This window comes from Heptranchias perlo, chromosome 8 (assembly GCF_035084215.1).
Source record: "Heptranchias perlo isolate sHepPer1 chromosome 8, sHepPer1.hap1, whole genome shotgun sequence".
In the NCBI taxonomy this organism is placed as follows: domain Eukaryota; kingdom Metazoa; phylum Chordata; class Chondrichthyes; order Hexanchiformes; family Hexanchidae; genus Heptranchias; species Heptranchias perlo.
In genome coordinates, this window is record NC_090332.1 from 52,713,676 (window position 1) to 52,740,689 (window position 27,014).

General features: G+C 41.4%; 1 protein-coding gene across 11 annotated transcripts in view; it reads left to right on the forward strand.

Moving 5' to 3' along the window:
* Nucleotides 1-27,014, forward strand: part of LOC137324615 (AT-rich interactive domain-containing protein 1B-like) — a 648,069-nt gene that overhangs the window by 481,217 nt on the left and 139,838 nt on the right. For 6 of the 11 annotated variants that reach the window (XM_067989102.1, XM_067989104.1, XM_067989111.1 and 3 more), the window contains 2 exons: nt 18,246-18,585; nt 24,298-24,426. In XM_067989102.1, the coding sequence (XP_067845203.1) occupies nt 18,246-18,585; nt 24,298-24,426 (469 nt within the window). The remainder of the gene's footprint in view (nt 1-18,245; nt 18,586-24,297; nt 24,427-27,014) is intronic. The other 5 variants (XM_067989106.1, XM_067989109.1, XM_067989110.1 and 2 more) reach the window with 1 other exon arrangement.

A 27,014-nucleotide genomic window follows, 5' to 3' on the forward strand; every position in this document is an offset into this window, starting at 1 on the left:
AATTCATCCGTCACCTGCCTTATGCATTTATGTGCAGCTGACTGCGAGACCCTCAATATGTCTCCGATCGTGTCCTGGAAGGAACCAGAGGCTAAAGAATTGAGGATTGTGTTGATTTTCACAGTCACTGGCAATGCGTGGCCACCAGGCCCAGCAGGGAGCAGGTCTTCTTCTAGGGGGCTGCAGATGCCTGCGACCACCTGATGTGACAGTCTGAGCCTCTGGAAGCACTGCTCTTCCAAGAGGTCAAGAAAGCTGAGCCTCTGTCTGTCGACCTTGTTAGGTGGATAGTGTCTCCTGCGAACTCAACCCCTCTCTGTTGCCCCCCTCTCTGTTGCCCCCCTCTCTGTTGCCGACCTGCAGCTCCCACCATGGCAAGACCTTGCTGCTGCAGATGGTGATTGTTTTCCTCGTCCAAAGTCCAATCTAAAGCAGCCATGCGCCACCCATCCTAATGTTCTCTGTCTGAACACCTCCAAACTGTACAAATACGTCTATCACAACAATTACTCTCCCCAAACCATTTCCGTGAGGGAACTGAGAAAGCAGCTGTGAGCACTGAGTCTTTATTCATATCGGGACTCCTGATCTTAAACCATCCCCATGAAGTGCCGCTCAATCTCGCCTCCGTTTTATTGCCGAGTTTCCCAAACGCAGGGGGCGTTAATTTCAAATCACTGCCAAAATCTCGTGATAGGACACTCATTAACATATTGTAATGACAGAACCACCTCTCCAGAGTAGGCTACTCGGCCGCACCCAAACCCACCTCCATTAAACCAGAAGTAGGTGCGTAGGGTTTCAGATTTTTCAAATTTTAACCTACCCCTGCCACTGTCCCACCTGTCATGGAGGCGTAAAGTTTCCCACAAGCATGTGAGCTGTTTATTGATTGCCGAGACAGGCTAGCGAATTATTTAATGTTTACAGTCTTTGAGGAAACAACATAAAAGCCTAGCTCATAGCATTTTAACTACCTTCCATCACAGTGCCTTTTTAAAAAAAAAACTAGTATGAATTGCAAAAACACAACTTTAAACGTATCACACATTTTTGCCAAATCTTTTCTGCGCAAAAATGGTCAAAAAATCCTAAAATATGACAGGTCTCAGTGGAGCTCTTGCCAGCTAAGAGCTGGCATAAGTTCTTCTAAGGCCTTTAGTAAAGCCCAGAAGGTTCACAAAGGTAATCAATCCTAGAGGAGATTGATTACCCTTATCCACTGAGCTTATAAGTCTCTTAGGAGCTGATGATGGTAAAAGTAGCCAAAATTTATCAGCCTGGGAAGGTCTTCAGGGGATCTCTAGCAGAGCAGCTGTGAACCATTCCATCTTACAATGGATCGAAGCAGGTGCAGGTGGCAATGCAAATTACCCCATCCCTGATATTTGGGATGGGGTCCGAGTCCCATCAATTTGCACGTCCATAAGGTCCGCTCCACTATGCCCTTAGTTTTTAGTGGCTCTAGTAGTTGCCACTGGGATAAACCATCTGGATATGGCAGTGTAAATGCTGGAATCCAAACTAAAACATTGCCAATATAAAAGCAACTTTATAGTCAGAAGGGAGAGGTAGATTCTCATCCATTGAGTCTGGCCTTGATTTGAATTCGAGCCCCAGGGGACAGTATGCTAACTCACTGAGCCACTCTGTGCCTGGAACAATTTTTTTTTAAAAGCTACATATTGTGTGTTGAAAGCAGATAACATGCTGCTGGGGTCTGAATGATGCTTATGATCTTGATTTATAACCATTAGAACCCCTTAAAGGTGGCAGTCTTGTGGCACAACCTAAACATCTGTTGTCTGTGTAAAAACAATCCAAAGCCTGTAGTTAGGCACTTATTAAACTGATATAACCCACTGTTCACACATTAACCAGTAGTCCTGGTTATGATGAGTAACAAAAAAAGTGAGCCTCCTCTTCAATTCCTGATAGATTCTTAAAAGCCACTTTTCCTGTGAGAAGCTCTTTACTATAGAAACTTTTACCAGTGCCTTAGAAGGAAATTGAACGTTCACTGTGTCCAGCTGAACTGGGTTGGTTAGGCATCTGTTCAGTTGATTCAGTTTAATCACTTAACCATCTGTTGTCCATCAGGATATATGCTAACAAATTACAAACCAATTAAAACAATATGAAAGTACGATTACACGCTGCTTTCTCGGGGTGCTTGCATTTTTCTTATGTCGCTTGTTGATATCTAGTTTTGAGAATTGTTACAGTGCACTTACCATAATGTAAATGGTGTAAACTGTTTCCAGTTTCAATAGTATGGTACGTTTTCATATTACTGCGGTCCAGGGCACTGCCTGGCAACAATTGCATAGATTCCAACAATTTCTGTGCCTTCCATCGAACAATTGAATCAATTTTCAGGCAAGCACAAGAGCCCTTGCTGTCAACATTTTTTTTTAGTACATTATATTCTGAGTTCTGATGCTGGATAACATAAACTACAATCAAGAAAAGATCTGGAATCACAAATTATTTTGATGTATAATTGCAAGTTATTTTCTTCTTTCAATTCTTCGTATACGAGCCTGGTCAGTGAGTGTTGTTGTGGGGGAGTCATTTCACACCTTTTCAGTTCAGAAAATTAAAACACGCACAATTTGAAAAGGCATACTGTAGAAAAATTGTCAGGGAGAGGGATGCCATGGTTATCAATTGTACTAAGCAGGAACTCAGCAGATAACCCTGACTCACCCCCGTGAAATGCTTTCTGTTTTAATCTTTGTGGCAATTCAGCCATTTATAAGCTTACAGTATTCCATTTTACTCTGCTGGTAATCTAACATGAGTACACATCGATCCATTTTTATTGTAGTGGTGAAGCTACAGTCTGTAAATAGTGTTGTTACGGTGATATGTACTTCAAATTTTCTTCAAATGCAAGTGTGCAGAAAAAAAGCTATTACCTGAGTGAAATGGAGCTTTATTTACAACAATTAAATTATTGAAGGTTTAAAAGACTTGAGATTATGCCCCATGATTGTCAGTTGCAGTAATTAAATAACCCTGACGTACTTGCAGACATGCTGTAGTGCATTTCATAGGGCCTCCTTCAATTATTTTGGCCATAAGCACTTCAGCTTACAGTGTGCAAACTGAGAATGGAATGACCTATGAAGGAAAATCCACTGTTTATGACAGCAAACAGAAATATGCAGTTTTAACATTTCAGTTGTTGTTCATGGATATTTTATCTTAAACTTTTGAGTTTATTAAAGGATAACACAATTCTTTTCCATTTTAATCAACGTTTTTAGAAAAAGATGAAATATGGCTTATTAATTATGCATCCAGTGCATTTTTCTTGAGTACGGTCTAGCGGGAGACCTAAGCAAACAATTAATATTGAATTCTTTTGACCATTAGAAAGTTACTTTTCATACTTTTTTTAACCCCTTGTTATCAAAATTTCATGTGAAATTACAAATGTGTGCCATTTTGACCTGAAACATTCTGAAAGCCTATGAAAAGTTGGGCCACTCCTCCCAGCCGCCTCCGCACATTCCCACAACCAGAGAGCCTGGGATCAATCAGCAGATAGGGAGGACTTGGCGCCCACTGCCCATTTAAACACCCTGTGTGCCACCTGCAGCCCAAACCTCACCCAAACCCAATGACCAGATAGCCTCCAACCCTCTCTGGCTGCTCGACCTAAGCATCCTGTTCAAGAAATGAGTTGACCTTATGAAATTATAGAATGATACAGCACAGAAGGAGGCCATGCGGCCCATCCTGCCTCTTCCGGCTCTTTGTAAGAACTATCCAATTAGTCCCACTCCCCTGATCTTTCCCCACCACCGTTTTGGGCAGTGCATTCCAGATCATAACAATTTGCCGCATCAATTTTTTTTCCTCCTGTTGCCTCTGGTTCTTTTGCCAATTATCTTAAATCTGTGTCCTCTGGTTACTGACCCTACTGCTACTGGAAACTGTTTCTCCTTATTTACTCTATTCATAGGTACAGCACAGGAGAAGGCCATATGGCCCATCGTGCCTGTGCCAGCTCTTTGATAGACGTATCCATTTGGTCCCATTCCCCTGCTCTTTCCCCATAGCCCTGTGACTTTTTTCCCTTCAAGTATTTATCTAATTCCCTTTTGAAAGTTATTATTGAATCTGCTTCCACCACCCTTTCAGGCAGTGCATTCCAGATTATTACAACTCGCTGCGTAAAATAATGTTTCCTCATGTCGCCTCTGGCTCTTTTGCCGATCACCTTAAATCTGTGTCCTCTGGTTACCTACCCTTCTGCCACTGGAAACAGTTTCACCTTATTTACTTTTTCAAAACGGTTCATGATTTTGAACACCTCTATCAAATCTCCCCTTAACCCTCTCTGTTCTCTGGAGTATTGTGTCCAGTTCTGGGCACTGCACTTTAGGAAAGATGTGAAGGCCTTTGAGAGAGTGCAGAAGAGATTTACTAGAATGGTTCCAGGGATGAAGGACTTTAGTTACGTGGATAGACTGGAGAAGCTGGGGTTGTTCTCCTTAGAACAGAGAAGGTTGCAAGGAGATTTGCTGGAGGTATTCAAAATCTTGAAGGGTCTAGACAGAGCAGATGGAGATAAACTGTTCCCAATGGCGGAAGGGTCAAGAACCAGAGGACATAGATTTAAGGTGATTGGCAAAAGACCCAAAGGTGACATGAGGAAAAACTCTTTTACACAGCAAGTGGTTAGGATCTAAAATGCACTGCCCAAGTGGGTGGTGGAGACAGATCTAATCGTGGCATTCAAAAGGGAACTGGATTAGTACTTGAAAGGAATAAATTTGCAAGGCTACGGGGATAGGGTGGGAGAGTGGGACTAGCTGGATTGCTCTTGCATAGAGCTGGCGCGGACTCGATGGGCCAAATGGCCTCCTTCCATGCTGTAAGCTTTCTATGATTCTATGTTCTAAGGAGAGTAACCCCAGCTTCTCCAGTCTCTCCACATAACTGAAATCCCTCATCCCTGGCACCATACCAGTAAATCTCTTCTGCACCCTCTCTAGGGCCTTGACATCCTTCCTAAAGTGTGGTGCCCAGAATTGAACACAATACTCCAGGTGAGGCCTAACCAGTGTTTTATAAAGGTTTAGCATAACTTCCTTGCTTTTGTATTCTATGCCTCTATTAATAAAGTCCAGGATCCCATATGCTTTTTCAACAGCCTTCTTAACTTGTCCTGCCACCTTCAAAGATTTGTGTATGTGCACCCCAGGTCTCTCTGTTCCTGCACCCCCTTTAAAATTGTACCATTTAGTTTATATTGCCTCTCCTCATTCTTCCTACCAAAATGCATCACTTCTTACTTCACTGCATTAAAATTTATCTGCCATGTGACTGCCAATTTCACCAGTCTGTCTATGTCCTGCTTCAGCTGGTAGTACAATAGTCTGTTACTACCCTCCACATTGTTTACTACATTTCCGAGTTTCGTGTCATCTGCAGACTTTGAAATTATACCCAAGTCCAGGTCATTAATATATTTCAAAATGAGCAGTGGTCCTAATACCGACCCCTGGGGGACACCACTGTATACTTCTCTCTGGTCTGAAAAACAACCGTTCACCATTACTATCTGCTTTCTGTCACTTAGCCAATTTCGTATCCACGCAATCACTGCCCCTTTAATCCAATGGGCTTCAATATTGTGAACAAATTTATTATGTTGCACTTTATCAATTACCTTTTAAAAGTCCATACATAACATCAATCAAACGACCCTCATCAACCCTCTCCATTACTTCATCAAAGAATTCAACCAAGTTAGTGAAAAACAATTTGCCTTTAACAAATCCATGCTTGCTTTCATGTATTAACCCACATTTTTCCAAGTCCCAATTAATTTTGCCTCAGGTTACTGTCTCAAAGTTTCCCCCCAACCACCATCAGGCCGACTGGCCTGTAATTGCCTGAGGATGTTTCCCCTGGCTGGGGAGTCTAGAACCAGGGGTCACAGTCTCAGAATAAGGGGTAGGCCATTTAGGACTGAGATGAGGAGAAATGTCTTCACTCAGAGGGTGGTGAATCTTTGGAATTCTCTACCCCAGATGGCTGTGGAGGCTCAGTCATTGAGTACATTCAAAACAGAGATCGATAGATTTCTGGATATTAAAGGCATCAAGGGATATGGGGATAGTGCAGGAAAATGGCATTGAGGTAGAAGATTAGCCATGATCTTATTGAATGGCGGAGCAGGCTCGAGGGGCCGGATGGCCTGCTCCTGCTCCTATTTCTTATGTTCTTATGTTTTTGTTTTCCCTTTTATGTTACCCGCTAATCGATTTCGCTACACTGTCTTTGCCCCTCTTATTTTCTTCTTCAGTTCTCCTCTGTACTTTCTATATTCTGCCTGGTATTATGAACCTGACATTTATCTTAAGCCTCCTTTTCTGTTTCATTTTAATCTCTATATCCTTAGTCATCCAGGGCGGTCTCGCTTTGGATGCCCTTCCTTTTCCCCTTGTGGAATGTGTCTGGTCTGTACCCGAACTATTTCCTCTTTGAAGGCCTCCCATTGCTCATTTACTGTTTTACCTGCCAATCTTTGATTCCAATCAACCTGGGCCAGATCCCTTTTCAACTCACTGAAATTAGTCCCCCTCTAGTTGAGTATTTTCACATTTGATTTTTCCTGGTCCTTTTTCATAACTACTCTAAACCTGATGATATTGTCATCACTGTTTCCCAAATGCTCCCCCACTAAAACGTGCTCCACTTGCCCTACTTCATTCCCCAGAACTAGATCCAGCTCTGCTTCTTTCATCATTGGACACGAAACATACTCACCAAGAAAGTTCTCGTACACATTTCAGGAATTCCTCCCGTTCTTACAGGAAAGATGTGATTGCACTAGAGAGGGTACAGAGGAGATTTATGAGGATATTACCAGGACTGGAGAATTTTAGCTATGTGAAAAGATTGGATAGGCTGGGATTGTTTTCTTTGGAACGGAGGAGGCTGAGGGGAGATTTAATTGAGGCGTATAAAATTATGAGGGGCCTAGATGGAGTGGATGGGAAGGACCTATTTCCCTTAGCAGAGGGGTCAATAACCAGGGGGCATAGATTTAAAGTAATTGGTAGAAGGATTAGAGGGGAGCTGAGGAAAACATTTTCAGCCAGAGGGTGGTGGGGGTCTGGAACTCACTGCTTGAAAGGGTGGTAGAGGCAGAAACCCTCATCACATTTAAAAGGTGCTTGCATGTGCACTTGAAGTGCTGTAACTTACAAGGCTTACAGACCAAAAGCTGGAAAGTGGGATTAGGCTGGATGACTCTTTTTCAGCCGGCACGGACACGATGAGCCGAATGGCGGCTTCCTTTGCAGTAAATATCTATGATTCTTTGCCCTTTACACTGTTACTTTCCCAGTCTATATTAGGATAATTGAATTCCCCCATTATTACTACTCTATAAATCTTGCATTTTCCTGTAATTTGCCTGCAAATTTGCTCCTCTATCTCCTTCCCACTATTTGGTGGCCTATAGCAAACACTCAGCAATGTAACAGCTCCTAAATTGTTCCTTAATTCTAACCAAATAGATTCTGTCTTTGAGCCTTCAAGTACATCATCCCTTTCGAGTTCTGCAACTGTATATTTGATCAATACTGCTGCCCCATCTCCTTTTTTTCCTTCCCTACCTTTCTTGAAGGCGTTGTAGCCAAGAATATTAAGTTCACCTTGTTTGATCCAGGTCTCCTTTATTGCCACTATATCATAATCCCATGTTGCTACTTGTGCCTGCAGCTCACCAACCTTATTTACCACACTCCATGCATTTACGCACATGCACTCCAAACCTCCCCTGTCTGATCCGTCCTATTTCTGAACTACTCTTTATTCTAATGCTGCTTGTCTCTCCCAGTCCCCTGTGCACCTTGCCTCTCCTCTCTAATGCTTGATCCTGGTGCCCCACCCCTGCCAAATCAGTTTAAACACTCTCCCATAATGCTAGTTAACCTCCCGGCAACTCCATTGTCCCCACTCCTGTTGAAGTTCAACCCCTCCACCTTGTACAGATCCCTGCTGCCCCAGAACTGGTCCCAATGCCCGAGGAATCTGAAGCTCTCCCTTCTGCACCATCTCTCCAGCCACGCGTTAACCTGCCTCATCTTACTGTTCCTACACTCACTTGCACGTGGCACTGGGAATAATCCAGAGATTACCAGCTTTGAGGTCCTGCTCATTAACTTTCTCCCTAGCTCCTGAAACTCTGTCTGTAAGACAGGAAGGAAACAGAGCTGGTTCTAGTTCTGGGGAATGAAATGGGGCAGGTGGAGCATGTTGCCATGGGGGAGCATTTGGAGAACAGTGATCATAATATCATTAGGTTTAGAATAGTTATGGACAATCAAATACGAATGGAGGAGCGCAAATTTCGATGAGTTAAAAAGGGCTCTTGCCAAAGTGGATTAAAATCAAAAATTGGTAAGTGAAACAGTAATTGAACAATTGGAGGCATTCAAGGAGGAGTTGGTTCGGGTGCAGAATAGACATATCCCTATGAGGAGAAAAGGAAGGGCATCCAAAGTGAGAGCTCCCTGGATGACTGAAGATATTGAGATTAAAATGAAACAGAAAAAGGAGGCTTATGACGAATGTAAGGTTCATAATACAGTGGAGAACCAAGCTGAATACAGAAAGTACAGAGGAGATCTAAAAAAGGGAATGAAAGGGGCAAAGAGAGCGTGTGAGAATAGGTAGCGGCTAACATAAAAAGGAATCGAAAATTCTTTTATGAACATATAAATAGGGGAATCAAAGAAAGCTTGCGACCGATTAGGGACAAAAAAGATCTTCTTGTGGAGGCAGAGGGCGTGGCTGAGGTACTAAATGAATACTTCACATCGGTATTCATTAGAGAAGAGGATGCTGCCATTGTAGCAATAAAGGAGGAAGTAGTAGTGATATTGGATAGGATAAAAATAGATAGAGAGGAGGTACTTAAAAGATTGGCAGTACTCAAAGTAGAAAAGTCACCCGGTCTACATGGGATGCATCCTAGGTTACTGAGGGAAGTAAGGGTGGAAATTGCGGAGGCTCTGGCCACAATCTTCCAATCTGCAAACTGGGATGGTGTTGGAGGACTGGAGGATTGCAAATGTTACACCCCAGATAAACCCGGCAATTACAGGCTAGCCTAACATAGGTGGTGGGGAAACTTCTCTAGACGATAATCTGGGACAAAATAAATTGGCACTTGGAAAAGTATGGGCTAATAAATGAAAGTCAGCACGGGTTTGTTAAAGGCAAATCGTGTTTGACTAACTTGATTGAGTTATTTGATGAAGTAACAGAGAGGGTTGATGAGGGTAATGTGGTTGTTGTGTATATGGACTTTAAAAAGGCATGTGATAAAGTACCACATAATAGACTTGTTAGAAAGATTAAAGCCTATGGGATTAAAGGGATAGTGGCAGCGTGGATACAAAATTGGCTAAGGAATAGAACATTTACCTGACAAAGGAGGAAGCCTCCGAAAGCTTGTGAATTTAAAATAAAATTGCTGGACTATAACTTGGTGTTGTAAAATTGTTTACAATTAAGGAATAGAAAGCAGAGAGTAGTGGTGAATGGTTGTTTTTCAGACTGGAGGGAAGTATACAGTGGTGTTCCCCCCGGGGTCAGTATTAGGACCACTGCTCTTTTGGTATATATTAATGACCTGGACTTGGGTATAGAGGGTATAATTTCAAAGTTTGCAAATGACACAAAACTTGGGAATGTAGTAAACAATGTGGAGGAGAGTAACAGACTTCAGGAGGATGTAGACAGACTGGTGAAATGGGCAGACACATGGATGATGAAATTTAACGCAGAGAAGTGTGAAGTGATGCATTTTGGTAGGAAGAATGAGGAGAGGCAATATAAACTAAATGATACAATTTTAAAGGGGGTGCAGGAACAGAGAGACCTGAGTGTGCACATACACAAATCTTTGAAGGTGGCAGGACAAGTTGAGAAGGCTGTTATAAAAGCATATGGGATCTTGGACTTTATTAAAAGCAAGGAAGTTATGCTAAAACTTTATAAAACACTGGTTAGGCCTCAGCTGGAGTATTGTGATCAATCCTGGGCACCACACTTTAGGAAGGACGTTAAGGCCTTAGAGAGGGTGCAGAAGAGATTTACCAGTATGGTGCCAGGGATGAGGGACTTCAGTTATGTGGAGAGACTGGAGAAGCTGCAGTTGTTCTCCTTAGAACAGAGAAAGTTAAGGGGAAATTTGATAGAGGTGTTCAAAATCATGAACGGTTTTGATAAGACTAAATAAGGAGAAACTGTTTCCAGTGGCAAAATGGTCAGTAACCAGAGGAGACAGATTTACGGTGATCGGCAAAAGTGACAGAGGTGTAACTTTTGTTACACAAGTTGTAATGATCTGGATTGCACTGCTCAAAAGGGTGGTGGAAGCAGATTCATTACTAACTTTCAAAAGGGAATTGCATAAATACTTGAAGGGAAAAAAATTTACATGACTGGGGAAAGAGCAGGGGAATGGGACTAATTGGAAAGCTCTTTTGAAGAGCTGGCACAGGCATGATGGGCCGAATGGCCTCCTCCTATGCTGTACCTACTATGATCCTATGACCTCAACCCTTTACCTCCTTCTGTCATTGATTGTAACATATCATAGAATCGTACATTGATACAGCACAGCAGGAGGCCATTTGGCCCATCATACCTGTGCCGGTTCGTTGAAAGAGCTCTCCAATTAGTCCTACTCCCCTGCTCTTTCCCCATAGCACTGCAAGTTTCCCCCTACATGTATTTATCCAATTCCCTTTTGAAAGTTATTATTGAATCTGCTTGCACCATCCTTTCAGGCATTCCAGATCATCATAACTCGCTGCGTAAAACATTTTTTCCTCATGTCGCCTCTGCTTCTTTTGCCAATTACCTTAAATCTGTTTCCTCTGGTTACCGACCCTTCTGCCACTGGAAACAGTTTCTCCTTATTTACCCTATCAAAAACCTTCATGATTTTGACCACCTCTATCAAATCTCCTGTTAATCTTCTCTGCTCTAAGGAGAACAACCTCAGTTTCTCTCGTCTTTCCATTTATTTGAAGTCTTTCATCCCTGGTACCATTCTTGTAAATCTCCTCTGCATCCTCTACGAGGCCGTGACATCCTTCCTAAAGTGTGGTGACAATATTATCCTGCTGGATTTGCTCTATTGTGCTCCATTGGACACAATACTCCAGCTGGGGCCTAACTAGTGTTTTATAAGGATTTAGCATAACTTCCTTATTTTAGTACTCTATCCCTCTGTTTATAAAGCCAAGGATTGCGTACGCTTTTTAACAGCCTTCTCAACTTGTCCTGCCACCTTCAAAGCCTTATGTACGCACACCCCCAGGTCTCCCTGTTCCTGCACTCCCTTTAAAATTGAACCGTTTATATTTCCTCTTCTCATTGTTCATACCAGAATGAATCACTTCTTCACTTCTCTGCGTTAAATTTCATCTACCGTGTGTTTGCCCATTTCACCAGTCTATGTCCTCCTGAAATCTGTTACTATCCTTCTCACTGTTTACTAAATTTCTGACTTTCTTGTCATCTGCAAACTTTGTAATTATGCGCTGTATGCCCAAGTCCAGGTCATTAATATCTATCAACAAGAGCAGTGGTCCGTCACCGACCCTGAGGAACACCATGGTATACTTCCCCCAGTCTGAAAAACAACCATTCACCACCGCTCTGTGCTTCCTGTCCCTTAGCCAATTTTGTTTCCACACAGCCACTGTCCCTTTAAACCCATGGGCTTTAATCTTGCTAACAAGTCTATTATGTGGTATTTTATCAAATGCCTTTTTAAAGTCCATATACACAACATCAACAGCACTACCCTCATCAACCCTCTCGTTACTTCATCAAAGAACATGGACCATGACTTCTGGCTGACTTCCGCCCCCCCCCCCCCCCCCCCCGCTCTCCCCCTGCAAAATGTTCTGTACCTGTTCAGTGATGTCCTCTACCCTGGCACCCAGGGAGGCAACACATCACGCGGGACTCACGCAGAAACGCCTGTCCATCCCCACGACTATCGAATCCCCTGTGACCACTGCATTTCTATACTTCGCTCTGCCCCCCGCCCCCATGCAGTCATTTAGAACCGTAGAAAAGGTACAGCACAAAGGGGGCGATTCAGCCCATCGTGTCCACACCGGCTCGAAGAACAACCAGGTGCCCGTTCTAATCCCACCTTCCAGTACCCAGTCCGTATCCCTGCAGCTTACAGCACTTTAGGTGCAGGTCCAGGTACTTTTTAAAGGAGTTGAGGATCCCTACCTCTATCACCAATTCAGGCAGCGAATTCCATACACCCATCCCCCTCTGGGTAAAAAAGGTTTTTCCTCATGTCCCCTCTAATCCTTCCGCCAATCAGCTTAAATCTATGTCCTCTAGTTCTTGAACTCTCCGCTAGGGGAAACGGGTACTTCCTGTCTACTCTATCTGGGCCCCTCATAATTTTGTACACCTCAATCAAGTCACCCCTCAGCCTCCCCTGCTCCAAGGAAAGCAACCCCAGCCTATCCAATCTCTCCTCGCAGCTGCAATTTTCAAGCCCTGGCAACATTCTTGTAAATCTTCTCTGCACTTTCTCCAGGGCAATAATGTCCTTCCTGTAATGTGGTGACCAGAACTGCGCACAATACTCCAGCTGTGGCTTTACCACCGTTTTATATAGTTCCATTATTACATCCCTGCTTTTGTATTCTATACCTCGGCTAATAATGGAGAGCATTCCGTATGCCTTCTTCATAATCTTATCTACCTGTACTGCCACCTTCAGGGACCTGTGCACATGCACTCTAAGGTCTCTCACTCCCTCTATTGAGAGGTCAATATATTCCCGTTTACTGTGTATTCACTTTTCCTGTTTGCCCTCCCGAAGTGCATTACCTCACACTTCTCCGGGTTGAACTCCATTTGCCACTTTTCCGCCCACTCCACCAACCATTGATATCTTAGTGAAGAGGATAGCTGTAGACTCCAAGATCAACTACACGGCCAATTTTTGTGTCATCTGCAAATTTGACAATCGTGCCCCCTGCATTAAAGTCCAAAACATTAATATATACCACAAATAGCAAAGGACCCAACACTGAGCCCTGTGACACACCACTGGAAATGGATTTCCATTTGCAAAGACATCCATCGACTTTTACCCTTTGTTTCCTGTTACTGAGCCAATTTTGGATTCAATTCACCACATTTCCCTGTATCCCATGGGCTTTTACCTTTCTGACCAGTCTGCCATGTGGGACCTCGTCAAATGCCTTACTAAAATCCATGTAGACAACATCCACTGCACTACCCTCATCAATCCTCCTTGTCACTTCCTCAAAGAATTTAATCAAATTTGTACGGCATGACCTTCCCTGAACAAATCCATGCTGACTATCCCTGATTAAACCATGCCTTTCCAAGTGACAGTTTATTCTATCTCTCAGTATTGATTCTAATAGTTTGCCCACCACCAAGGTAAGACTGACCGGCCTATAATTGTTTGGCCTTTCCCTCATACCCTTTTTAAACAATTTGCCCCACAGTGCGGTGGATGTGCTCTATGCTGCACTGCCCCGAGGTGTTGTCACCTTCACCAGTATTCAGTACTGAAAATCGGTTTGAGAGTGCCACACTCCTGGAGGATTCCTGCACTGCCTGACTCTTCCGGATGGCCACCCGCTTACTATCCTCCTGAGCTCTCTGTGGCTGTGAGGTGACCACCTCCTGGAATGTGCAATCCAGGAAATTTTCAGCCCCGTATGCCCTGCAGTGACTCCAGAAACCCTGAGCTTGAGTGGGAGCAGCTGGAGGCGCTTCCTGCACATGTGGTTATCCAGGATACACGAGTTCCCACATGGCACAGAAATTGCAGGCAATGGGTCTCAGCTGTCGACATGTTTTGCTACCCAAATGTACTCAACTGTATAAGATCCTCAAGTATATATGTCCAAATTCACATAATGATTCAGGAAAATATGTAGGCTTCGCCTAATTCAATAAAATTGCTTTTTTAAGCACTAAGCATTGAACACTCAGTGACTTTGTCCATTGAGTAGCTGAGCTATGCAGTCCAGTTAGCTCACACATCTTGCCCCTGGTGTATGTTGAGTTAGCTGAAATCAGCCACATTTGGCCTTAGCCCCCTGGGTTAGTGAAAGGAAAATAACCCTTGCTGGATGTGCACGAGTGGATAATGAGTAAGACGGGCTTTGGCTCGGCTGTGATGTCGTATACGGGTACATAATATCAACATTTGGGCGAGATACTAGAGGGTGACCAGTGCCCCTGGAACTGTATCCCACCAAGGAGAGGAGGGGAGAAATTGGTGAAAAGCAAATAAAAAGTAAGATGTGAGGTTTCTCTGAGGATTCAGTGGATAAGTGCAACATGTGATATATCACTAAGCCATACCGACAGAATTATTTGCTAAATAATTCAGAATTATGTTGAATTATCTGATGTTAGCCAGAGTGACATTAGGGTACCACAGTTTTTCTCATTTCCTCTAGGTTAAGGAGGGGTGAAAAAGTCAGCCAGTGTTTCTGGCAGTTTTTATCCAGTGTATGTTATCCAGAAACACTCTTTTCCCCCACCCACTCCCTTTCCTGGAAAGTTTGTGTGTGGGGACAATGAAGACAATGTTGGATTTAGCTATGATGCCTTTGTGCTGCAATTACTGAGCTTTGTCTAGATTTCTATATGGCTACTTGGGGCGTCTGCTGTGTTCATAGAACATGTACTCCAACGACAGTCATGGGAACATAGGAACAGGAGTAGGCCCTTCGAGCCTGTTCCACCATTCAGTGAGATCATGGCTGATCTGTCACTACATTTGGGAAAGGAAGGGAGCGATTGAGAGGGGAAGTAATGGGGGGGGGGCAAAAATGACAATCTACAGAAACTAGGAACTTTTTTTTACGACCCGTATGTCAGCCCTTATTTACTTGCACCACCATCTTTGATGACCTTTATCCTCACACTAAGGTCCTTCGGCTCCTTTACGCTGACATTTATGTGTAATTTTTCATTTCTTACTTCCAAAATGTATTACTTCACATTTTTCTGCATTGAGCTGCACCTGCCACCTATTTGTACAGCCCACTCGTCGATCTATGTCCTGCAGTTTTTCACAATCCGCCACAACCCCCAATTTGAAGCCATCAGCAAATTTTGACAAATGCTGCTCGTTTATGCATAAAATAAATAAGAGCAATCCCAACACAGACCTGTGGAACATAACTCACCACATCCTTCGGCTTTCCATCTACTCTCTAACCATATGCCCACACTCCCCTTAATTTCATGTGCTATTATCTTTGTTATAAGTCTCTTATATGGTGCCTTATCAAATGTTCTTTTTAAAAATCTATATAAACCACGCAGCTGCATTTCCTTTATCTATCCTCTGTCTTTTCTACAAAGAATTCTATCAGGTTGGTCAGCATGACCTGCCTTTTAAAAATACAAGTTGACTACCCTGAGTAATTCATGTTTCTTCATGTGCTAAATAAGATGAATGTCCAGTTAATCTGTTTTTTGCTGGTCCTAGTTGAAAGAAGAATATCGGCCAGGGCATGAGGAGAACTTCCTATCTTCTTCAAAATAGGATCTTTTATGTTCAGAAGAACAGGGAAACAGGGCCTCACTTTAGCATTGGTGTTGTATTCAATCCTGAGCTAAGTTTACGACTCCATGTTCTCTCCATCACGAAGACTATCTACTTCCACCTCCATAACATTGCCCGCCTCCAACCTTACCTCAGCCCATCTGCTGCTAAAATCCTCATTCATGCCTTTGTTACCTCTAACTATTCTATTGCTCTCCTGGCCGGCCTCCTATTCTCTACTTTCCAAAAATTGCAGCTCATCCAAAACTGACAATATCCTGTCCTCACTGACCTGCATTGGCTCCCTGTCCCCCAATGTCTCAAATTTAAAATTCTTATGCTCATGTTTAAATTCCTTCATTGCCTTGCTTTTTCCTACCTGTGCAACCAAGGTCTCCAACCTTACACCCCCACAGAAGATATCTCCGCTCCTCTTATTCTAGCCGGCTGTGCATCTTTCCACCTGCCCCCCCGCCCCCAGTCATTGGCAGCCATGCCTTCAGTTACCTGGGCCCCAAGCTCTGGATTTCCCTCCCTAAAACCATCCACTTCTCCACCTACCTCTTCTAAAGCCCTCCTTAAAACCCACATATTTGACCTTTTCCTCACCCTTCCTAAATCCATCTATCTCCTTTGGCTCAATGTCTGTTTTCACCTCTGTAAAGCACTTTGAGATGTTTTTCTACCTTAAAAGCACTATATAAATGCAAGTTATTGTCTCAGCTGAAAGATAATATCTTATCTTATGAAACACTCCTTCAGTGTTGCAAGTGCTGTTTGTCTTAGATTATTTGCTTAGATTATTTTAAGTTCCTAATAAGGGGCTTGAACCCACAATCTTCTAACTCAAGCAAGAGTGCTACCAACTGAGCCAAGCAAAGATGTTCTTTTAAGTTGTTTCCTTGTAATTCATGTTCAGTTTTCAGAGATATACATAGTGCAGTGCTCAGTTTCTACTTGTCTATAGATAGCATTGTACTGAAGATATTGGGAAGTGGCTCTCTTCATGTGACAGAGTATATTGGGGTAGATCTCCTAAAATACTGCACTGGCACTTACTAACAGGGTTGAAAAAACTTGCAAAGTTTTGAGTTAATCCAACTCTCACTCAAGATGTTACATGTGAATCTGTTTGTCTATGAGCATTTTGTAGCCAAAGCAATCTTGTACCGAAAGGTTTAAGAGAAAGAAGCATTCAATGGGAATGGTCTCTGCAGCAGAAATAACACAATAATCTGAAGTATTCCACAGGGCACATTTAATATTTATTGTTGAGATAGATGCAATCGTGGCCTAATGCCAGAGGCAGGTGGCATTTCTGTACACACATTCACAGATAATACGTTGAAGACTATAACATTAAGGTGGTTAGGTAATCTTTGCTTATACTAAACTGCCCAAGAAGGATAAACTACTATCACTCATTGTGTCTAACCAGGGACTGGTGTAAAATGCTATGATTAAATCATTGAAAAATGTTGCAATGTATCTGCTCATTCTCCATCATGGTCTCTTTTACACTAGCTTTTCAGATTGATTAACTATTATGCTGAAGTCAGATGCCGTGGTTTTAGCTCTTAATAAGTGTTCACGGTTATGCCATGTTTCAACAGCTGTTCTGGTTTAATTTGGATTATTTTCCACAAATGAGACATACATATTGTTGTCCAAGCTAGATCCCTAACACACCATAATGTGCAAATGTTTCCTTTTCTGCAAAGTGAAATGTGTTTATATTGAGTTCTGATTGATACAGGTTGTTGTCTCCCGATGATGCACGCAGAGTTTGACATTTATTTAATGCATTAATTTGTACTGGCAAGAAAGATTTTTGGTTTTCAGCCCGGACACTAACATCGAGAGGAAAACACAATTTATGGCAGTACTGGTCCAGGAGCAGACCAAAAATCAAAATGTGTTAGACTCTTGGGTATTCTTTAAGGGTATGTCCATTATACTGTGGAACATTTTAACCTGTTGATATACAAAACAAAATGAATTAGCCAACTAGATTTCAGTTCTGGATATTTGATTAGATATCCAAATACAAATCATCCAATTAGATGACAAGATTTTCACAAACCTGCTGACATTTGAAGTTGTTGCGGTAAAGTGCTGAGTTTCTGCCAACGGAAGCTCTCAATATGGTATGTAAGTAGAGCTCCTCTTTGTGACTGAAAACTAGAAGCACAGCATTTCAGTTCACTTCACAGGTCCCAGAGATTTAACACACATTTTCAACACTTGAGGGACTTTGGACTTTTGGAGTTTCTTGTTATAAATGTGTTCCTTAAGTACCCTCTTTAAAGAAAACCAAAAACAAATAGTATTCATTTGAAATTAATAATTAGGCTGTTAAGTGGCCTGCAACTTTAAAGCTGTGATCTTTCAAGTATTGTTCCAAGATGAAATGTCACTTTCAAAGTCTCCATGCTGCATCCCAGTCCCAATTGCCCAACACGTTAGTAGTTGCCACTTCAGTCCATTGTAATGTACAGGTTGTACAGCAGTCACAACTAATTTAAACGGAGAGTAGTTATGACATTTCAGTTTTGCAACCATAGACACCTCATAACAGGCTGGCATGAGACCAACTTGTTTCAATTTTTTTTTGTTTTAGGTAATTATCCCAGACCGCCAAATTATGGTGCAGTACCGAACACCAACTACAGTGGTCCAGGTCCAGGCATGGGTAACAACATGAGTATGAATGTGAACAACCAGATGCATGGTCAGGGTCCAGCTCAGCCTTGCAGTAACATGACAGTGGGGAGGATGCCATCATCAGGGATGTCGAACTGGCCGTACTCTGGCAACATGAGTAACATGACCCCAAACTCTCCAAACATGTCACAGCAGGTTGGCGCAGGGATGGGTCCACCGATGGCAACCGTAAATCGCAAGGCACAGGAGGCTGCTGCTGCAGTGATGCAGGCTGCAGCAAACTCTGCTCAAAACAGGTATGCAAAAAACAAAACAACTGGTCTCTGAACACTAGAACCAGAATCTGTATACTTTTTACATAACTGTTCTAATGAAGAAGCCCTTAATGAATACAGTATTGTCAGACTTTCAGGTAAATTCTGTCTATGAACATCAATCCTCACATTGATGTTTCTTTCTTTGATTATGGATATGTGGCTGATTTTATTTAGGCATAATTACATTTGGTAGTATTTTGAAGAGCTAGTATCCTGCACTGCGTGTTAGCTTTAATTTAAAAATAATGACTATTTATTTGTACTTTGTTAGATATTAAATTTGACTCTAAGAATAATGTGGCATTTGGAAAACAATCAATTTAATGATGCCATAAAATATATATATATGGGTTGATTTATGTTGGTTTGGTCACTCAAGTGTTTGAGAATTCAGCTCCAAACCGGAAGGTTGAGAGTTTTTGTCTCCGTGCTGCTTGTCATTTGCACAACATTTCTCAGTTTTGTCAGCTCCCAACTGGAACACTGTGCTGTGAACTTTTGAGGCACTTTATTTGAGAGGAAAAACAGACCTGGTCTGCCATGCCCTTCTTAAAAGTTATTCTCTCTTTTGGGTGATTCTGCAATAATATTGATATCATCCAACAAAATACCTTTTTATCCCCTTGGTTTCACAGAAGGCTTGTTTTGGCTAGCAGACTACAAAGGGTGGGGGAAGGGAGATTGAAAATATAAAACCAAAGAATGGCATGATCTCCCTTGATTTTCTTTGTTCTTTGTGTGCCTTGAACTTCTGAGATTGGTTGACATTTGAAAGAAAGTTGCAAGGAACTGAAGACAAGCAAGTTTCTTAATGCAGCTTGTGTTACACTCCAAATGACATACTATCTCAACAACAACAAGCACAATAATGAATGTTTAAATTAGTTTTTGCTTATGTGCAGTAATTCCCCATAAACTACATGTCACATTATGTTATGGCATTCCATTCAAATAGTTGGGCATGTGGCTGATATTTCCTGCTGAGGTGCTTTTCTGAACCAAAAGATAGAAAGTAGCAGAAACGTTTTCTGTTGTAGGTCACTCACCTCCCCATGGCCTCTCCTTATAAGATAAACACACTGCAGGCTTCATTTTTAGTCACCCTCAGCATAATGAAAAGCCCCTGCTCTTGAATTGCTGTTTCCATTTGCTTTGTAAATGTTACACATGTACATATATGTGTTTCTTAAGAATAGATCCATTCTAGCGGCAGATGCACAGCAGAATTACCTAAGCATGATTCATTGTTGATCAGTGATGTTATCTGCTAAGAAACTGAATTAAATAGTCTGTACAGGACACTTGTGATGAGCACCCATTTACAATGAGTCTCTGGCAGATTTGAAGGAGAAGTGGCCATGAGACTTGCACCTCAGACTGTCTGATTAGAAGCAACACTGTGAGGACAAAATTCCAGAAATAGCTCATTTTCATATTAAAAATTATTTCCAAAAATGTTGCTTCACCGTCATCTCTGTCTTTATGCAAGAAAACAACTAAAGCATTACCAGGAGATTTAACATTCAATCGTTATATTTAAAATGTTTCCGATAACCTGAATTTCAAGTCGATAGTTTCTTGTTTTTAATGAGGCAAATAACATACTTGGGGTAGTTTGTGAACAAAATCTAATTCTGAGGATTTCAACATATACTTAGTTGCAAGAATGAACTGTTAGTATTCATTCCAAAGAAATTAATGGCTTCCTATCAGATGAGATTAGCTAGCTGCCTGCACTCAAACATGCTGGATTACACTTGTAACTCATCAATTCTCCGTCCTGCCACTCGATGAGTATGGTAAGGCATTCCATTGAGTACCCAGGAGCCAACAATTGGCCTGCATGCCTCAAATTGTGCTCCCTGCTGGGACAATCAAGGAATAGCATTGAATTAGGTTGTGGTGAATCTATATTCAACTTATGTTGGAATGTATGACAGCAAGTAACCTGTAAGAGAATTAGAAATTAAGTTGAAACAGCAAATCTTAAATTACTACAAAATTGACAAACACTTCCCATCCCCTCCAACACCTCTATAGAAGGCAGCTGTCTCAGACACAAATGATAACACATACTGCTGTAGTCTCATCGTGATATGCAACATGCAATATAATGGTCTCTAATAACCTAAGTACCCTTTAGACTAACAATTTTTGGTATTATTTCAACCCCTTTTCACCAGCTTTCTATTCCTACACTATCTTTTGTTGAATGATGTCACGCTCTGGGCTAGGGACTTACCCATGTACATTCAATTTGTTGGCTCACAAGGACTGTGCCTCTACAGGGCAGGATAGGTTAACTGCTTTTTCCTTTCCCAGATAGTGTCCTGTCACCATTCAGGTAGCCACATTTGAAATCTAAACCTCGATCTTCTGAATTGAAAAACTAATGATATCAGTAGAGCTACTCAGTGGCTATCTAATGGCCCAATAGTTTCTAAGAATTCTTTTATGCTTTTTTTCATCAAGTGGTTCAGTTCTAATGGAGAGAGGAGAAATAATTCCTCCCTGAAACAAATAGCTTTTTTGGGTTGGTCATTCTTGAAAGGCGGAGGATTAAGATCATTTTCTTTGGCAATAGTGAAATGTTGTTACTAAAGCAATTTTGTGTGCCGCAGTGGTTGCATGAAACAGCGCTTGAATATAGTTCCAGTTCTGCTGGAATATGTTGCTTTAAACTGGATCATATCCAAGATGTTTTTTGCGCAGTTACATTGAACAATTATGTTTTCCATGTGAGAAATTATATGTGACTGTTAGTGTAACATTTGTTCCCACAGTTACCCTGTTGAAGATGTTCATTAGCAACATCGGTTGAATTTTTGATTAGCTGTCGATGTACATAACAATATAAGTAATGTACATTTAATGGAGATGGTTCAACATAACGGCCATTAAGGCACTGAACTGTTTGATTTGTCCAGAATGTGTTTTCCGTAGATTTTTGATGCTTCCTGTAGGTCACTGTGGTTAGCAGACAGCATGGAAAAATGCATTTTAAACAATTAACAGTACAATTTGTGTAGCCTGGGAGCCAAGCAATGAGAATGCTAGGCACCCAATCATATGTGAGTTTCAGCCTCATTTGAGACTCCATTATTGCCTGTCCAGTTGTGGTGATTCATTACTGTCCTTAGTTGGGTGGAAGCACCTTATGGAAGCAGAGTGCGTCATCTCTGGAAGAAGGGGGCAGAAACCTAATTTATTGTGGTGGCCCATTGTCTCCTATTGGACAGTCTTAGAATGCAACTGTCTTAAGGTTCCCTTTCAGCTGCACAAGCATGTAGGTTAGTGGCTCAGTTAGAGTAGGGAGGGATGAAAAAAAACTTAAATTAATAAACATTAATGTAGACATTCCAGCATTGCAGAGCGGAAACGATCTTGGTGCCACTCCACTGCAAGGCTTCTAAGAGTTCTGCTCTTTTCATAACTTAACTCCACATATTGAATTCCCTTATATTAACGGTATTTCATATTTTAAAATAATTTCAGTAACATTGCTTGAAATTTGTATGTGCTAATTATCAGTTTTCATGAAAATTAAGCAAATTGTACACTCAAAAGCATGAGTAATGGAGCATTAAATCAATAAATGAAAATTAATAAAATTCTTATAAACTGTGCAGTGAGGTGATTAAAATGAAGATAAACAACCTAGGTGTACTTTTCTGGCTGAAATAATTGTGAAGTTGCAGTGTACCTTAGAAATGTTAACCATTTTATGTAAGCCTTTTAATTTGAATACTAGATTTAGTTGAATTGCTGTTTACGTGGATTGCTCGGAACTGTACATGACTGTGAGTCTTATCATCTTCCGGGATAGGCCCTGGACTGTTGCAGTTTAGCAGTAGCTTAAAGAGTTTTGTGGGTTCTGTAAGGGTTACTGGCAAGTAACTGCTTATTTAACACTGTTCAGAAGTGGCATCTAGCCATACTGTAAACCATTCATATACATGTTTTGGATTTACTGTTTTGTGGGTCATACTCTAAATGTTTTTGTAGATCTATTATAAAGTTTTGAGTATTGGATTCTTTAGAAGGACGTGGAAGTAGAAGACATTATTCACACAATATTTTTATAAAGAAAGAAATCAGTCACAAAAAATTGTAATTCAGAAACTATTTTGATTTTAAAATTTAGGATATTTTGAATTGGCTGCTTGATAACATCACATAACTGAGTAAGTAGCATCCATTTTGAAAACTCAAACCCATTCCCAAAGTATGGCAGGTTGCATATTACTACACTATCTAGTAGTGTGTATTCTGGCAGGCATATAAAATGTGCAAAGCCGCAGGGAAACTTATTTTTTAAGTTTGTGGATAGTGGGAAGGATTGTCCTCACTTGCTTTCTATATATATATGTGTGTTCTTTAATTTTCTGCCCTTTCTTTCCCTCCTCTCCTGAAGGTGGTGACCTCGTGTATCTCGTCTAAAATTGCCATTCTTCCTGAATGGAGCCTAACCAGGGAGTGTCAGCTGGGAGGGGAGGGGAGGAGACAACAGACAAGAGAATGGCAGCAAACCCCTTTCTCAATGTTCACTCATGCACTTCACACCAGGAGTCACTGGGTAGCAATCAGGAATAGGCCAACCCAGCTGATTTTCATTCACACTACCAGGGCATTGCACTCAATAATAATGAGATTCAGCTGGCATCTTTGTGGGCTGGGTAGCTCAGCACCACACCAAATTGTGCATTTAACCAGTTATGGTATCAGGAAAGTGACTTTCATTAAAGGAGAATATTGCATTGCTGTGATTGTACCAGAGATCTGGTTGAATATGATGTATAATGCGCCTAGTCTGTGTGAAATTGGATTTGGAAAATTAATGTTCTATATTTTAAATGGAATAACCTATGGTTTGTACAAAACCCAAATGGAATGGGTGTTAAATCTTTCCTGAAAGAATGCAATCAAAAGTCACCTGTACTATAATGACAGAGTTGCAGCAGCTTACACTCAGAACGTTCTATGGTCAGGTTTCCATTGATTCAAATAGAACTGCTTGTGAACAAATAAGATTTTTTTTTAAAAGTAATGGCCCAATAGATAAAGACACTATCCCAGTGTAATACTTTAAGCCATGCAGGCCTGTATTTCCCAGGTCCGATTCCTGATCCATGCTAAGTTAGTTGATCTCAACCAGGGCAATAGGTGTGACACTACAATTAGCCTCAGTGCCTCAAGCTGTTCCCTGCTGGAACTTGTGTGTGTGGACATCTGGTGAAAACAGGATCAGGCTCTGCTGTGAATCCATCCACAATGGAATAGTCTGTCAGCACTCACTCCCTGGGTTTACACATGTTGAACGGCCACCTTCAAATGAGAAGAGGAGAGTATCGGAGGGAGGGGGGGAGGGAGGGAGGAAGAGAGAACCAGTTTTAAAAGAAAAAAGCTAACAGGATTTCATCTGCTTCCAAGATTGGTAATAGATTGAAATGTTCCAGAATCCAATACTCTAACCTTAAACACTTGTAATTTTAAAAAAAGGGAAGATTAGAGTACAAGTTAAAAACAAACTAAACTTAAAACCCATGTTGCTTTAATGGGTTAAAAAATCTTCAGAGTTCGGTTTAATTCTTGAAATAGATGAGTCTTAATTAGATGTTTCATGAATCTTGACAACTAAATGCAGAACTGACACAGAATAAAAACAAAGGAGCTGTTTTTTTCCTGATTTAGGCTACCGTATATTAGGTCGCCTGGTTATCCCAGTCAGACTGGGCCTGGTGGACGTCCTGTGTTTCCACCACAGCATCCCAACTATGGCAACACTCAGGCTCTCATGATGTACCAGCCTGACCAGTACGGGTAGGTAGCTGTTGTGTGATTGAATCTGCTGTGGGACCATGGCGTTTCCTGGCAGGATTTGTAACCCGACTGCAAAAAAAAAGGATTGTTGTTTTGTGGTTTTCTCTTTTGGTTCTGTTTATTTTTGTTTTGTACTAACCAGAGCTATGAGAGAATGAAAAAAAAATCTGCATGCCTCACACCTGCATGGCTTCTGGCATGGCTGCTCCTCTTCCTGCCTAATGGGGAAGCTGTAAACTGCAGTGCAGAGCTATTACATTACAAAGACCAGGAACTGTAGTGCATTGCAAAATTGAAAGGCCATCTCACAACCCAGTTATTTCAAAGTCCCATTTGTAGGCCTGAACAGCCATAAACTGTGGAAAATTAAATCTGACTCAAACATGTCCAGCCTTCTGATGCCTTCAGGGACTGGATTGAACATTAGCTGAATAGCTGTAGTTGTTACTGTGTACAAAATTATGCAGGTCTAGAAACCTCGGGTACAGTATTGAAAAAATGTCCAGCTTTTTTGCACGGCAACAACTGTAATAACTCACCTTAAAGAGTGATCCTCCTCATTGATACTTTGTTTACTAGGGGAAGTTTGGGGGGGGGAATGTCACCATTTGTTTGTCCTCTGTTGAGGTCTCATGGGTCATTTAGCCCCTTTAGCAGAATGAAGACAGGATACCTGCTTCCTGGCTTACACCAGTATCACTGAGCTGGCTGCAGAATAGTCTGGAGATGTGTCCCAAGCATTTTATCTCCCACTACAGGAAGGGATCTGGCCTCTATTCAGTACTTCTCCAGAGTAGCACAGCCAAGATCAATGGCTGAGCGGAAATGAACCTGTGATCCACTGCTCTGTAGTGAAAAGTGTTTGTACGGTGGCTTACTGTGCCACCGCACCACCATAGAGTACTATGATTAACATGCTTTTATTTTGTCTTTGTTTAATGGGGGGGGGGTGCAATCTGGTAGCAATAACTAAAGCCTAAAGATAAAAGAAATATGAGATGAGTGTAAAGGTCAGACCTTTACACTGACTTTAAAGATAACATAAACGTTGAAGGAACAAATTCAATTGTAGGACAGATATACAAAAGGACTGTTATAAATAAAGTACAAGGAACGACTATTAAAGATGAATTAAACTGCCTGTACACAGCGATGTACACAGCGCCCAAAATAAAACGGGGGAACTGGAGGCAAAAATCCGTAGTGCGGAACCAGATGTAGTAGGAATAACTGAAACATGACTACATAAAGAACAGGACTGGCAACTAAATATTGCAGGTTATAACATAATCAGAAAGGATAGGGAAGGAAGAAGGGGGGTGGAGTAGCTGTACTAATCAGGGATAACATAATGGCAATAGAAAAAAAGGACATAACTATCAAACAGAATCCATATGGATTGAAATAAAAGATAAGAAGGGATCGATCACGCTAATAGGGGTATACTACAGACCAGCTAATAGTGGAAAGGAGGTACAGGAAGAAATATGTAAGCAAATACGTGAAATGAGTAAATGACAGAATAATCATGGAAGATTTTAACTACTCCCAAATAAACTGGCAAGAAGAGGTAGGTAAAGGGGTACAGGGAAAGGAGTTTTTACAATGTGTACAGGACTCCTTTCTACTCAGTATATAAAAAGCCCAACAAGAGAGGAAGCACTGCTGGATGTAGTAATGGGAAATGAACCAGAACAGATAAGAGAAGTAAGCGTAGGAGAACATCTAGATAATAGCGATCACATCATAGTAAGGTTTTAGATAAAGATTGAGAAGGACAAATGTAAGACAAAGACCCAAGTAATAAATTGGGAAAAAGCTGATTTTAAAGGGATGAGTATGGAACTGGGGAAAATAAACTGGAAAAATGTACTTACATTCAAAGAAATAGAACAGCAGTGGGAAACATTTAAAGTGGTCATCAATAGAGTCCCAGAGAAATATATCCCACTAAAAAGCAAGAACAAACTAGCCAGTTTGGATGACACACCTTGGATGAATAAAGAAATATGGGCATATTGAAACTAAAGAGAAAGAACTACACGAAGTACATAGACAACAAAGGAGAGGATGACAAAAGGGAATATGAAAAGGTTAGAAAAGAAGTCAAAAACCAATTTGGAAGGCAAAGACAAACTACGAAATTAAGTTTTCAAGGAATAAAAAAGAAATAGTGAAGTATTCTACAGACACATAAATAACAAAAGAAAAATCGAGATTGGGATAGGGCCACTAAGGGATACATACGATAAACTCACAGGTAATTGCAGCGAAATGGCAGGGGAGATAATTGATAAACTAATTAAACTCAGAGAGGGTAAAACCCCTGTTCCAGACAGATTCATCCACCTCACTAAAAGAAGTTAGGGAAGAGACATGAGAGGCACTATTACATATATAAAAAAATTCACTGGAAAAGGGAACAGTGCCAGAGGACTGGCTGACATCTAATGTTATTCCTATTTTTAAAAAGGGAGATAGAACAAGTCCAGGGAACTGTAGACCAATTAGCTTAACGTCGGTGGTAGGAAAGATAGTGGAGTCCTTATTCAAAGACGTAATAGAAAAACACCTCAAAACCGAAAATG